Source organism: Musca autumnalis, unplaced genomic scaffold (assembly GCF_047663935.1).
Source record: "Musca autumnalis isolate F117 unplaced genomic scaffold, ASM4766393v1 scaffold_4, whole genome shotgun sequence".
Lineage (NCBI taxonomy): Eukaryota > Metazoa > Arthropoda > Insecta > Diptera > Muscidae > Musca > Musca autumnalis.
The window spans coordinates 131,977,340-131,991,070 of NW_027411977.1; the positions used below are offsets into that span (position 1 = coordinate 131,977,340).

General features: G+C 36.3%; 2 protein-coding genes across 5 annotated transcripts; one reads left to right on the top strand and one right to left on the bottom strand.

Moving 5' to 3' along the window:
* Positions 1–501: 501 nt before the first annotated feature.
* Positions 502–11,833, bottom strand: LOC141403666 (coiled-coil domain-containing protein 102A). Of its 4 annotated transcripts, none has more exons than XM_073986424.1 (11): positions 11,549–11,833; positions 11,370–11,480; positions 11,073–11,266; positions 10,808–11,007; positions 9,111–9,249; positions 8,956–9,049; positions 8,547–8,885; positions 8,372–8,479; positions 2,288–2,454; positions 1,329–2,106; positions 502–1,034 (listed from the first exon to the last, which is right to left on the bottom strand). In XM_073986424.1, exons 1-11 carry the CDS (start codon positions 11,603–11,605, stop codon positions 999–1,001), a joined length of 2,223 nt encoding a protein of 740 aa, XP_073842525.1. In that variant the 5' UTR covers positions 11,606–11,833; the 3' UTR covers positions 502–998. The 4 variants fall into 4 exon arrangements, with proteins under 4 accessions (XP_073842525.1, XP_073842527.1, XP_073842524.1 ...); XM_073986426.1 differs by having other exon boundaries at positions 502–1,058; XM_073986423.1 differs by having other exon boundaries at positions 502–1,159.
* Positions 5,808–7,736, top strand: LOC141403667 (glutaryl-CoA dehydrogenase, mitochondrial). Its single transcript, XM_073986428.1, has 2 exons — positions 5,808–6,574; positions 6,742–7,736. The coding sequence occupies exons 1-2, from the start codon at positions 6,109–6,111 to the stop codon at positions 7,533–7,535; spliced, it is 1,260 nt and encodes a 419-aa protein (XP_073842529.1). The 5' UTR covers positions 5,808–6,108; the 3' UTR covers positions 7,536–7,736.
* Positions 11,834–13,731: the final 1,898 nt, after the last annotated feature.

A 13,731-nucleotide genomic window follows, 5' to 3' on the forward strand; every position in this document is an offset into this window, starting at 1 on the left:
GTCCAGAAGATTGCGCACCATGGGTGAACGCACGATTTAATCTCTAACAGCCTTCTGCAAAACCGATAAGTCTGCTCTTCCTCTCCAAAGGCCTGGGATGGCTCTAACGGAAAAATAACTTGGCAAATACCCACTCTACGTAAATCCAACTTAATAATTCTAATCTAATCTTTAAATACTCTGTCTATCCTTTCCAAAACATTTATTTCTTTCAGGATAAACACAATGGACCATAAGGTCTCCGAGTGGAGCGGCTGCCTATTATGATAGCCGCGCGTCCTTTAACCTAACCTTGTGGACCAAGTTTCTTCGCATTGCTTAGTACTTAGTAGTGGGGTAATGGGCATTTAATACTGAAAATAGCAAACAAATTAAATTAAATGAGTTCAAAATTATACCACATCTGGCCAAAAATTAGATTAACTCCAAAACTGTATATATATTTCGGTACTCTCCGCTATCATCTAACAGTGTCATAGAGAAACAAACAACGAACAAAAGTTGAGGATAGTTAATATTTTATTGTATAATCGAATTGGTTCCAATACATACATACACATATTTTGAATATGTCGATAATGTATACTGCAGTTTTTATAATGTATTTTGTTATATATGAATTCATACATACGATTATGTACGTACATTTTGTGAAGGCTAATGAATATGGATGTCGTAGGACAAATGTTGTATGGATGCATAAATGCTTGATGATAGATACAAATGCACACAGACTTTCATGGAAATGTTATAATATACGAACTAGTTATGTAATACTTAAAGGTAGATAAGGAAACGTCCTCTGTAGTTGTAGTTGTGTTATTAAAATAATACTTATGATCTGTTACTTTTTTCTTCTTCTAAAATGGAATAGAAATGTTGCATATTAATGATTAAAGAGTAATCCTTCATCTTCTTTGTTGATTGGCGAAAACCAATTGATCCATGTTAGCACAGTTCCGTTAATGAATTAGACTTCGACTACTGCAATATTTCATTCACTGTTTCCTTCTGTTTCTTCGTCGAGTAGCAAACTTGTAGATCCATAATTACGGAGTCTATGTGAAAAAGTAAATAATTTGTTCAAGTTAATTTATTTTTGAAAGTGGTAAATGATCTCTACTTATGTTAGTAAACTGTATTTTAGTGACCCAACATACTTACAAATTTACATATCAGACAAGCAAATTGTTGTTAAAAAATATAAAACAAAAGATATATAAAACTCAAAATGTAAGCACAGTAACAAAAAACTACTTTTAACCTATTACATTGACATTATAAATATGAGCACATCTTGTTGCTCATTGCACCGGTAAACTACTTACCTCATCGTCTGATACCTTCAGACCATCTAGATTTATACTGTTCCTGGAATAGTTTCCAGATGGAGCAGAATTTGTATTTTCTTTGGCATACAATTTGGAATCAGCATTTCCACCACCAATACCGCTACCACCAACCGTCGAAGAACGTGAATGATCCTCAAACAATTGACGATTTATATCGTCTTTGGAAAGATTTGATGAGTTTGTGTTCAGATTCGGAGAATTTGAATTACCCATATGATTACCTCCTCCAATAGCTGTGCTAGATTTCAATGGCAATACTAAATTTGCCCGATTATTCGGGGCATTGGTAGTTGAATTTGAAGCATTGCTATTGGTAGTTGATTGTCCACCATGTCTTCCAGATGACCGTTCACGTTGTTCGCGCTGGTGGTGATGATGTTGATGATGCAAATGCGACGGATTATCAAATTTCTGTTTTGCTCTCTCGAATTCCAAATTACGACTTTTCGATTCAAATATATTCTCCTCGACGTGCGATGTCTTAGCATCGAAAAAATTACTTGATTGTTGTTGTTGCAAGAGGGTACGTTCGGTGTGACTAGAACGTTTTGATGATGATGCTTCGTTGCCAGCTGCACCACCCGTAGAGTGACGTAGTCCAACAGCATTACTTTGAGTTGGCCCATCATCAAATATTTGGCGCAAATCATTGATATTTGGCAAACAATCACTGGGTATTTCAACAGCAATCTTGCTACGCAACTGAACACCATTATAGCTTCCACCACCACGCAACTGGGGACTGGGGATTCGTCTAATGTTAAGTGTGTGTGTGTTATTTTTAAGAGATAATTTTACATTATACATATAGAAAATTAGTGTGATAAATGTAATTGGTAAATTCCAGCAGCATTCCAAACGTTAAAAAGTTAAAAGGTTTTAGTTCAATATTGAAACCCCAATTAAAAGTATAAGTAAATAATAGAATTCCAAACCTTGTTTGTAGGTGTTGTATTTGAACTTGTAAACCTTCATTTTGACCGACCAATTCATCATTGGATCTTTGTAAACGACGCACTTGATTGACGGCTGAATCCAACTCATCTTCGGCAGATGCCAATTCTCGTTTTAGTTCCTCCACACGTTGCCGTAAACGTTTTACCTTGAAAATATCAAAGAAAACATATATTTTTATCAGTTTTTGATTCGAAGCTTCGAAAGAATTAGATTTTTTAATTTTTATAATCTGACAATAGGTTTGTCCTTGTACTTTCTCAGTAAATATTACTCAGTAACATCTTTTTAGAGAGTAAAGCATTTTAAACTCTTTCAAAGGAAAAAATTAAAAAAGTAAAAAGACAACATTCAGTAAAAATTTTCAATTTGATTAATATTTACGATTATGATATTTGAATATTTTGAACTTCTGACAACTGCTTAAAGCTACAAAATGTTACTGAACAAAATTCCTTCAGTAAAAATTATAAGTTTTCAGTAATAAAAATTTCAAAACGAGTTTCTCAATTCATTCTCTTTTACTGAACATTTGTGTAAAAAAACAACATTCAGTAACAATTTGTAATAATGATTACAAATTATCGAGTACGCAGACACACTTAATATTAACTAATTTTTGTCATAAGGTTATATCTTGCAATGTACGTAGCACGGAGATTAGTGAAGAATTGTTGAGTTCAGTATATGCTTACTATAGTTGCAATTTTCCAATGTCCAGATACCCCTTAACCCTACTAATGTTTGATTAGAAGAATGAATGTACCAGGACATCATCACACCTGCAGCCGCTCGCTATATACATACCGAAATGATACCACATTTTTTCAGCAAAGGCGAAGGGACTAGCATATAAGCGTAATGAGCTTTGTCGAGCCAGAGTTAGGGAGTTAACACTGGAAGTTAATAGATTGGACGGAGAGCACAAGCGGAAAAAGTGGCTAGATCATCTGAAGAGTTGCAACAATGGAGCCGGAATTAGTAAATTATGTCACTCTCCAACCCTGGAAAGAAGTAAGATATGACCGTTGACAATTTGTCGAGCAGCTCAGGAATGACAGGGCGAAGAGAAAAGAAAGTACTAACGTCGCATTAGCTTTCTTCCTGTCGAGGGGGAACCTCCAAATTTTCAAATTTTCAAAGCATTACAATCATCCAGGGCGTTAGGCACTTAAGTTATCTCCATGGTAAAGTTGAAACAGCTGAATTTGCCAGGAGTTGAGTAACTTAAAAAAGTGCTCAATCTGTCGCTTGCCACCCACATTGTCCCCCGAAGCCTGGAAAATGAGTAGAGTAGCTAGTGAAACCAGCATAAGCAGCACAGCAATACACGTCATCTTACCACACATTAACCGAGGGTTCAACCAGAACAAGCCGTGCGATATGACAGTGTTGGTTGTGATCGACATAAAAGCCTTTAATACTGTCAATCACTCCACACTGTTTGAGGACATCGAGCAGACTACCTGCCAAGTTTGAAACATTGGTTTTAGCACCGTTTACTGCCAGACTGACTTTGGCAAATTCTCTTTCGTCGTTTTCAAAGGTACCAGTTACTTCTTTTACCGATCGATTCATGATCGTATAAGCAAGTAACATGTGGCTGTTTGAATATATTGTCCCACTTTTTTGACTTTCGCAACTCGCATAAACTTTTTCCAACAGGATGTTGAATAGATCGCACCAGAGGCCGTCTCCTTGTCTGAAACTTCTTTTGGTAGTATACTGTGCGGAAGGGTTCTTTCCTATTTTAACTGATGACCGAATATCCGTTAATATCATCTTACAAAGCTAAATGAACTTTACGAAAATACCAAAATCAGACATGGCATGGTATCAGTTAATATCCCAGATTACTATCTTATTGGAGCAAACAGTCTTAAGTCCTTTCTTGTGGCCGGGACATATGATGCTTATCTTGGCTGGGCGGTATAGGCACAATGCCATCTTCTGGGATTGGATCTATTGTAACTTTATCGTCTTCGCTAGTATTGGATACCTACAATTTGGTAAAATGGCCTTTCCATAACCGAAGCACACTATATGTATCTGTACTCTACAGGAGTATGTGCCTGTACCAAAACCATCAGTTTGATGTTTTACTCTTTGGTATAATTTTCGGACTTCATTCTGGTTCATGTACATCTCGATTTTTTCACCCTTCTGCTTTTCCATTTCTCACTTTTTCCTGCAGAAAAGGCGTTTTTCTTCTCTCCTTTTCTCCCGATACCTCTATCGTGCGCTACGGGTTGTTACTGATTGTAAAATAGACCACATCCCTGCAGCACATCCCTCATGGTCATACCATTGATTCCTTGGTGCATGGAGTGGGCAATACTTTGCCACAAGGGGAGCTTTTATAAAGCAATTGGGCTAGTTGAGTGGAATATGCTGGTACATCCAACATGCTCGATAAATGTCTTCCATCAATCACAACGTGATCAATTTGGTTTCTTGTTTCCTGATCTGGTGATCAGTACATACACATACAACTGTTGGAATGGCGCTTATTGAAAAATTCAAAATTTATTTCAATGTATAGCTTAATACTCAAAACTTTCATAACGGTGTGAAATGCATTTTCATTAAATTTAAATAAGTATATAATTTATTTGGCCATACTCCCAAATATTTAGAAACCTAAATGCCATTTCAGTGCAGTTTGGAGGGATATTCAACAGCTCAGTTTCTGGAACGACCCATCTCTTACATTTTCCAGAAGAGTTTCACATATTGCCGCGCTCTTTGGAAAATCCATTATTAACATTAAATTTTATTTAATTAAAGAAAAGGCAAATAAATAACTAAATATACAATATAACTTATTTGGGGTTATTCTGAACGAAAATTCCCTTTTAGTTCTTTTTTTCACTTCGGAAAGACTAAACTCTCGGGGAATTTTCGTTCAGAACAACCCCCATTAAAGCTTAATAAAATTGTAATATATATATATATATATATATATATATATATATATATATATATATGTATATATATATGGAACAAATTTCCTTTACCGACCCTTCGCAGAAAAAAATACAAAAATTTCCTTTAAATCGCAAGTTTTCTTAAGTGACCGGTCTTCGGCCGGGGATTTAAGACTTTCTCCTATGGACAGGAGCGAATTTCGGCTACGCGAACAAACTTTTTTTAAATCGTAAATGTTTTTCCCAAGTAAACAAGGGAATTTTCGGAAATTGGGAGGCCTATATCTCGGTAAGTATATATTTCCCCAACAACAGAAATACATCGTTATAATCGGCATGAAAAGCACTATGTGGCAAACTGTGGTAATTTTTTCATAATTTTCTGATGTGGGGCGGTAAAGGAAAGATATGCCATATATATATATATATATATTGCATATTGTAAAGAATTTCGACAAATGATTTCTAAAAAAACAATTACATTATACCTTATACCACAACTGGTTGACTGTATGTCAATCTGTCTAAGCCCTCCATAAACAAATAACATATGAGAAAACGTATAAAATAACTTGATAAAAATAAAGAGCGAATGAATATTGATAACACTCGCATTGCTATCAAGAGCACAACAAGGGGCTTGTTCTGTTCACTTGGCTGTATCTTCGTCATGTGTCTCTGCATCGTAACACAACATTCTCGTACACAAGTAGTTTCCATTTAGTCAAGTGAGAATATTCCGGCAAAGCGGAGCGGTTAGCGAAGAGAAATCAGCAGCTGATTTTGTGTTTTGTTATTGTTGCTGTGTGCGTTAATTTTAATAAATATACTTATCTAACACACAAATTATTATATTTGTGCTAAATAAATAAAATATGATTGCACAAAATCTATTAACAAAACTGCGTCCATTAGTGTCCAGGGCAACATTTGCCACAAAATCATCTGAGGTGCCAAAATACAACTGGCAAGATCCATTGAATTTGGAATCGCAATTGACCGAAGATGAAATTGCTATACGTGATTCCTTTCACAACTATTGTCAAACCACTCTGTTACCCAGAGTGACAAAAGGCAATAGAGAGGAATTTTTCCATAAGGAAATTATGGAAGAGATCGGAAGCTTGGGTGCTTTGGGTTGTACTCTAACTGGTTATGGATGTGCCGGTGTCTCAAATGTGGCCTATGGTCTATTGACAAGAGAAATCGAACGTGTCGACTCTGCCTATAGATCAGCCATGAGTGTTCAAAGCTCCTTGGCTATGGGTGCCATTTATGATTATGGTACAGATGCACAAAAGGAGAAGTATTTGCCACGCATGGCCCAAGGAAAATTAATTGGTGAGTTAATAATATGTGCATACATATGTATATATTTATTTAAGTATTTATGTATGTATTTTGCAAATCAAGTAGCAAGCAAAACATTTGAGTGATAACACACATTCAAGTGTTAAACGCAATCTAAGATAGATAAGTGATAATATTGAAATTTTTCATGCTTTCAGGTGCTTTTGGCTTAACTGAACCTAATCACGGCAGCGATCCAGCTGGCATGGAAACTAGAGCAAAATATGATAGCAAATCAAAATGTTATATTTTAAATGGCTCAAAAACATGGATTACCAGTTCACCAATTGCCGATGTTATCATTGTATGGGCCAAGGGAGAAGATGATAAGGTACGCGGTTTCATTGTGGATCGTGAGCAATCATCTAAAGGCTTGGAGACACCTAGAATTCAGGGCAAATTTTCTTTAAGAGCCTCACCTACCGGTATGATTCTTATGGATGACTTACATGTACCCGAAGAAAACCTTTTGCCCAATGCAGTGGGTTTCAAGGGACCCTTCGGTTGTCTTAACAATGCTCGTTATGGTATTGCTTGGGGTGCATTAGGTGCTGCCGAAGCTTGTGTTGAAATTGCAAGACAATATACTTTGGATCGCAAGCAATTTAAGCGTCCACTAGCCGCAAATCAATTAATACAAAAGAAGTTTGCTGATGCCAGCACTGAAATAGCACTTGGCTTGCAAGCATGTCTTCAAGTTGGCCGCCTAAAGGATAAGAAGCTGCATACACCCGAAATGATATCGATGATCAAACGCAATAATGCCGGCAAAGCTTTAGAAATTGCTCGCATCATGCGTGACATGTTGGGTGGTAATGGTATTTCGGATGAATATCATATTATACGTCACGTTATGAATCTGGAAGCCGTCAATACCTATGAAGGTACCCATGATATTCATGCTCTAATTTTGGGTCGTGCAATAACCGGTATTGCTGCATTTGCCAATTAAATATGTTCATATTTATATATTTAATTATTCAGTACCACAGTATGTTCCAATGCATTTATGAAAAAATACTATTTTAAAATGTATATTTTCAGTTTTCAAATTGAATAATAAGTTTGTTGATTCTGTAACGTAACATTATATATTAATAAAAATATGTGCAACATATAATTAGAAAATAAAATATATACAATGTATTACAAATATAGGATGTTGTAAAACTTTTAAAATTAATCAGGGAAAAGTGGTAAACATTTTAAACTTTCAAATTCTGGAACATAGTAAAAATCACATTTTCAATGTAGCGAAAAGAGTTTGCTTGTAAATCAAAACTCCATTATTAAACAAATGAAACGCTTCTCTAACACAAATTATAAATTAAATGACATTTTACCTGCCAAGAAAACTCCAACAACTGGGGCTACCAAAAAATCAGTAACTAATTAATGACGCAGAAAAATGTGTCACGTCAAAGTTTTTAGGCAAGGTATTATGGGCTACTGACAATCTCTAACAAAATGAAACAGATATCTCCGATCAGGACAGGAAAGTAAATGTTGTGATAAAAACGCTGACTTTATACACTTAAAAGACGCGTTGCGCAGTTGGAATATTTATCACCGCTTATAATTACATACAAAGTACATCACAGGGTTAATATAAGCTGTTCAATACTATCTGACGTTGAATAATTAATACCTTGTACGGGGCTGTAGTAATATGTAGACGTATGACTATAATTTTCTGTAATAATTTTTATGCTCCACAAACCAAAACCCCGAATTACTGCCAAAACTCGAGAGAAAATAACCCCACTTTATTCCCATTCCTGTACTTACCTCAGCTTCATATTGTTCAGCTCGTCTTACGGCATGACCCAATTCGGTATTTGTCTCAGCTAAAAGCTTTTTCAACTTGGAATGTGATATTTTCAGTTCACTTAATTCCTAAGAAATGAAGGGAAATAAAACAGTTTACTTACTTTTTTTTGAAATACAAACGTTAAGCGTTTACCTTTGTCTTTTCCGACAATTCTTGCTGCAAAGCCCGCACTTCGACATCAGTTGCAGGCAATGGCCTACCCTTACGATCTGATCGATCTTGCAAGTCACGAATTTCACTGCGCAATTTTTTATTATCACGCTCCAGTCCAAGTTTTTCCGTCTCCAGACGTTCACGTTTTCCCCATTCAGAAGCATTTTCTGCCTGAAGCCTTTCAAGTTCTGTGCGCAATTCACCCAGACGTCTTTCAAGATTTTCCCGCGATGATATCTCTTCGGCCAAAGAATTGTTAATTATGCGCATTTCAGCACGATGTGATTCCTGTAATGTTAGTAGCTCTCGTACAGCCTCCTGTTTGTTTTTAATTAATTAAAATAATTATTCTTTATTTGCAGTGGTATCAGCATAATGTTAAACACACCTGTTTGGCAGATCTCAACTCTTCTTGGCGGTCACGCACTTCCTGTATTTCTAAAGACAATTTTTCAATATTCTTATGTAGAACATGCTTTTCACTGTAAAAAAATATTTATGTGTTTATATAATTTTTCATAGGAAATAAAAAACGGATCTTACTCTCTTTCAGCTTGCACTGTTTTTTGAGCTTCATCTAATCGCAACTGCAACATTGAGATTTTTTGTAGCAAATAATCTTCATCAAAGTCGTCTTTAGAAAGTTGTTGTATTAAGCGTTTCTCTTCTGCGGAAACTGCATCTATAATACACAGAGGAAACGAGAATAGAAACGAATTTAGAAAAATGTTGCTGTGGCAAATTCAGTAGCTATAGTATATAACAAAATATACTTTAGTAGTGTATTTCAAAATAAATAGAAAAATATAGGCCAAAATAATAAACACATTTAAATCTACGAATTTTTCGGATAATAACCTTCAAATATCTACCTACAAAAGTGGGCGATTTTTTATAATGAAAAGTTGCCCCTTTTGATACGAGTTTAGCAATAAGTAACACACATACAAATATCCTCGTGATTCTAGAAATAGTTTTAAGTCATAAATATTCTTTAGGCATTTATTGACGGAAAATATTAAAAATAGGGTAAGTGCACCAGTAGGCGGCACTTTAAGGATTCTCGTATCTTCAGCCGTATGTCATTCCGAGTCTAAATATCCAATCAAATTAAATTTAAGTTGTTATGATTCGTTATTTTGTGTAGTTTTAGATTATATAAACAATTTTTTTGATTATTTCTGTTCAACATGCAAAAAATACAATTTTAGTGAAATACTGCTTTTTCACCAGTAGTCGGCACCATTCCCCAATAGTCGGCATGATATGATCCAGTAGTCGGCATGTTATATTTAAATAAAGAAAAAATGCATACTTTACATTTTTTCTTAAATATTTGAAAGAACTATAGCTTAAGCATTACTTATTTATACATTTCTAGTTTATTTGTATACATTTCTATTGATTTTACTTCAAAAAATAAGGGAATTTAAACATATTGTTTAAATAAATTAGTTCGTACCAGTAGTCGGCATCTATTACCCAGTTGTCGGCACCCCACAACGTACGTACTTCAAATCATGGCTAATATTGCTTAAAATCGCTAAAGTTCCTTTCAAATTGAAACTATTTTTTTTATTAATTAGCCTTTAAAGTATTTCTTTGGTATTTTTTTTTAATTTTTAGCTAAAAGTAATCGATAAAAATCAATGTTTATAACCCCATGCCGACTTCAGGCAAATTTTATATTTTTTTGTCCCTAAAGTCGGCATCTGCAAAAATTGCACAATTATAAATATTTTTTAAAAATTTCTTTTTCTAAAGTGTTCTTTTATCTGTTCTCTACCTACATAACGAAATTTTGTGGAAAATTTCTTCATTTTAAAATAATTACAGAGCTTATAAGGTTAACATCTCCACAATTTTTTTCTTAAGAAACATGCATTTTCGGTTGTGGTGAAAAACCCTCACTGACAAAAACTTAAATTTCGATATAATAATTGGTCCTAGCTCAATGAAATTTTATATAAAGTTAGTTGACAATATTGTTGAAGCATTTTTAAGATTATTTACCTATTTTGTTTTCTTAATTTTTAGTTACTTGAGTTCAAATTCAAAAGGTGCCGACTACTGGTACATGCCGACATTAGGTGCACTTACCCTACCTACATATTTGTTTGCTTTTGAAAATAAGTTACTAACGCAATTACTATATCCTCATAAAAACTGTTGGCAATAGTCTCAATAACACGTACCGAATGAAAAAATATGATTTCAAAAACCAATTCTTATTAACTTACCCATATCTGTTAAATTCGGTTTTGGCATTGCACCCTTTAAAATGAATTCTTCTATATCCAAGTCCTTTAGATCACCTCCTGCAGATTTTGTCACCAAACCGTCTTCACTATTGACATTTTTCAAGCCATCGGAAGACATATCAGGGGAATTATTCGAATCACGTACATTACCTTCAGCTTCTTCGCCGGTATCGGCCACTCTAAATAGGAAAAAAAAAGAATTAAAAAAGTACTTCTCAAACTCACAAGAAATAATAAAATGTACCCAGTCTTATGGAATTGACCCGCATGTTTCATCATCAACGAGTGAACCTTTTCCATTTCTTTCTTGAGTTGCGAAATTTGTATTTCCAGATCATTTTTCTCGCGTTTATAAGAGTTGGCCTCCTTCATTGCCATTTCCAGGCTCGATCTTAACTGTTTAGCTTCTTCTCTAGCTTTGTTACGTTCATTGCGCACCTGTATATATGCGAAGGATATACATCAATTACGTTTGTATTGACATAACAAATGTTGGTAACCACAGAAATGCGGTTTACGTTACCGGGCATTTATAACATACCTTACTCCATTTTTCACGCCAATTCGCAGTACAATCCGACCACCACTTCATAGTTTTCTCCATTTGTGCTGCCCGAGCACGGGCTTCTTCTAGCTCGCGCTGTCGTTGTGACTAGTTGAAAAAGAAAACATTATTATTTTTTTTGAAATTATGTCTTGAATTGTGGTTGCAATACTAACTTCTCGAGCCTCCCATTCTGTGTCTCCATAACGGGTGTTGTTTACTTGTTCCATCATGTCCTCCGATTCCTTTCGGTAAGCAATATCACCTTTTAAATCAATTTTTTTACGGACATAAGAAGTCGCAATACCACAATGTCGTTTAATAATTTATTTACAGAGTATTTTGTTGCAGTTTATTTATTTTATTTAGCATTTTTTTTCAATATCCAATAGACATTTTCGATTTTCAGCAAACAAAACAAATCTGTTTCTTCTTCTTAAATTCGATATTCACACTGCATTGATAACTTATTTAACATATCATACTACGTTCAGGCAATGGTAAATATTGCTATGTCAGTCCCAATTTACATTGGGCGAGTTTACTTGCGGCAATTGTCAGTTTGTGGGTGAGAGAGGGTGTTGAGAGGCAAAGGGTTACCATATACCTCACCTCTCTCTCCATCAAACTGACAATTGCCGCAAGTAAACTCGCCTAATGTAAATTGGGACTAATAAATGGATTAACCCAGTGGGTTTGGATTTCAAATGTCAATTCCATAGCGCAAACGTCAAATAAATCCTCTCGAAGTGGGTTAACCCTGCAAATATCTCTAGTGTAACCGTACTATAAGAAAGATTTTGCAAATTTGTTAAGTCCATATTTTCATTAAACAATTTTCTTTGCGGCAATTGTCAGTTTGTTGGTGAGAGAGAGTGTTGAGAGGCAAAGGGTTAGCAAATGCCTCATCCCTCTCTCCACAACTGACAATTGACGCAAAGAAAATTGCCTAATGTAAATATGGACTATTTCTATATTTTTTGAATATGGGAAATAGTAAAATTAGTAAAAGTGTTTGCTTGCCACGCGCGTTACGTTTGGAATTTGGATCCTAAACAGTATTAAATATCATGATAGGTTAGGTTAGGTTTAAGGATGCACTGCCCTCTATTAGAATAGGTGACTGCTTAACTCGGAGACCGTTGGTCCATTGTGTCCATCATGTGTAGGCTATTTAATGATGATGGAGATGATGGTGAGTGCGGGAGATGTAGAGATTGACGCCAAGGAATTATCTGGAAAAGTGAAAAAAGTCTGATTATTAAGGGTTGTTAAGGACTTTTGCCAAGCCATGCTAGATGTCTGGCAAAGTTGAGTTGGACGATGGGATCTATGTTAGACAGGAAGGTCAGAGTGTCTATCTCATATCTGCCTAGTGTACGGTATCTCCTTGTTTGCAACATTGGACACTGCTGCAGCCGCTCGCCATATCCCTGCTGGTCGAATACCCGAAGTAAGACCATATTTCCCAGCAGAGGCGACGGGATTAGCAAATGAGCGTGATGAGCTTCGTCGTATCAACCCCAATGACCCCAGAGTCAGGGAGCTGACACTGAAAGTTAACAGGCTGGTCGGCGAGCATAAGCGGAACAAATGGTTAAATCATCTGAAGAGCTGCAACATTGGAGCCGTATAGGTGAATTGTGGGCAACGGTTAAGTCACTCTCGAACCCTGGAAGAAGGGAAGGTAGGACCTCAGTCACGTTTGGCGACGTTACGTTGACTGACCCGAAGAGGTGCGCAAGTAATTTCAATCGACAGTTTGTCGAGCATCCCGAGAGTGACATGGCGAAGAGAAGAGTATTACGTCGCATCAGATCTCTTCCTGGCGAGGATGAGCCACCACAATTTACAATGGATGATGTTGCCAATCCCATCAGGAACGCAAAATCATCCAAAGCGTTGGGCCCTGATGGTATCTCCATGGAAATGTTGAAGCAGCTGGATGAGCCGGGAGTCGAGTATCTCACCATAGTCTTCAACTTGTCGCTAGCCACCCTCGTTGTTCCCGAAGTCTGGAAAATGTGCAGGGTGGTCCCACTACGGAAGCCAGGCAAGGATGCCAGCAAAAGTGAATCGTACAGACCGATTTCGCTTTTGTCGCCCGTAGCAAAGACAATTGAGGCCTTGCTCCTCCCCAGTATCAGAAATAGCTATCAAGTTGCCGATCATCAGCTTGGATTCCGTAGGCAGCACAGCACGACAACAGCGCTGCACGCCATTACCACATATATCTGTAAAGGACTCAACCAGAGACTACCGTGCGATAGAACAGTGATGGTGGCGCTTGACTTATCAAAAGCCTTTGATACAGTCAGGCACCCCACGCTGTTTGAGGACATTGAGCAGACAACCTTCC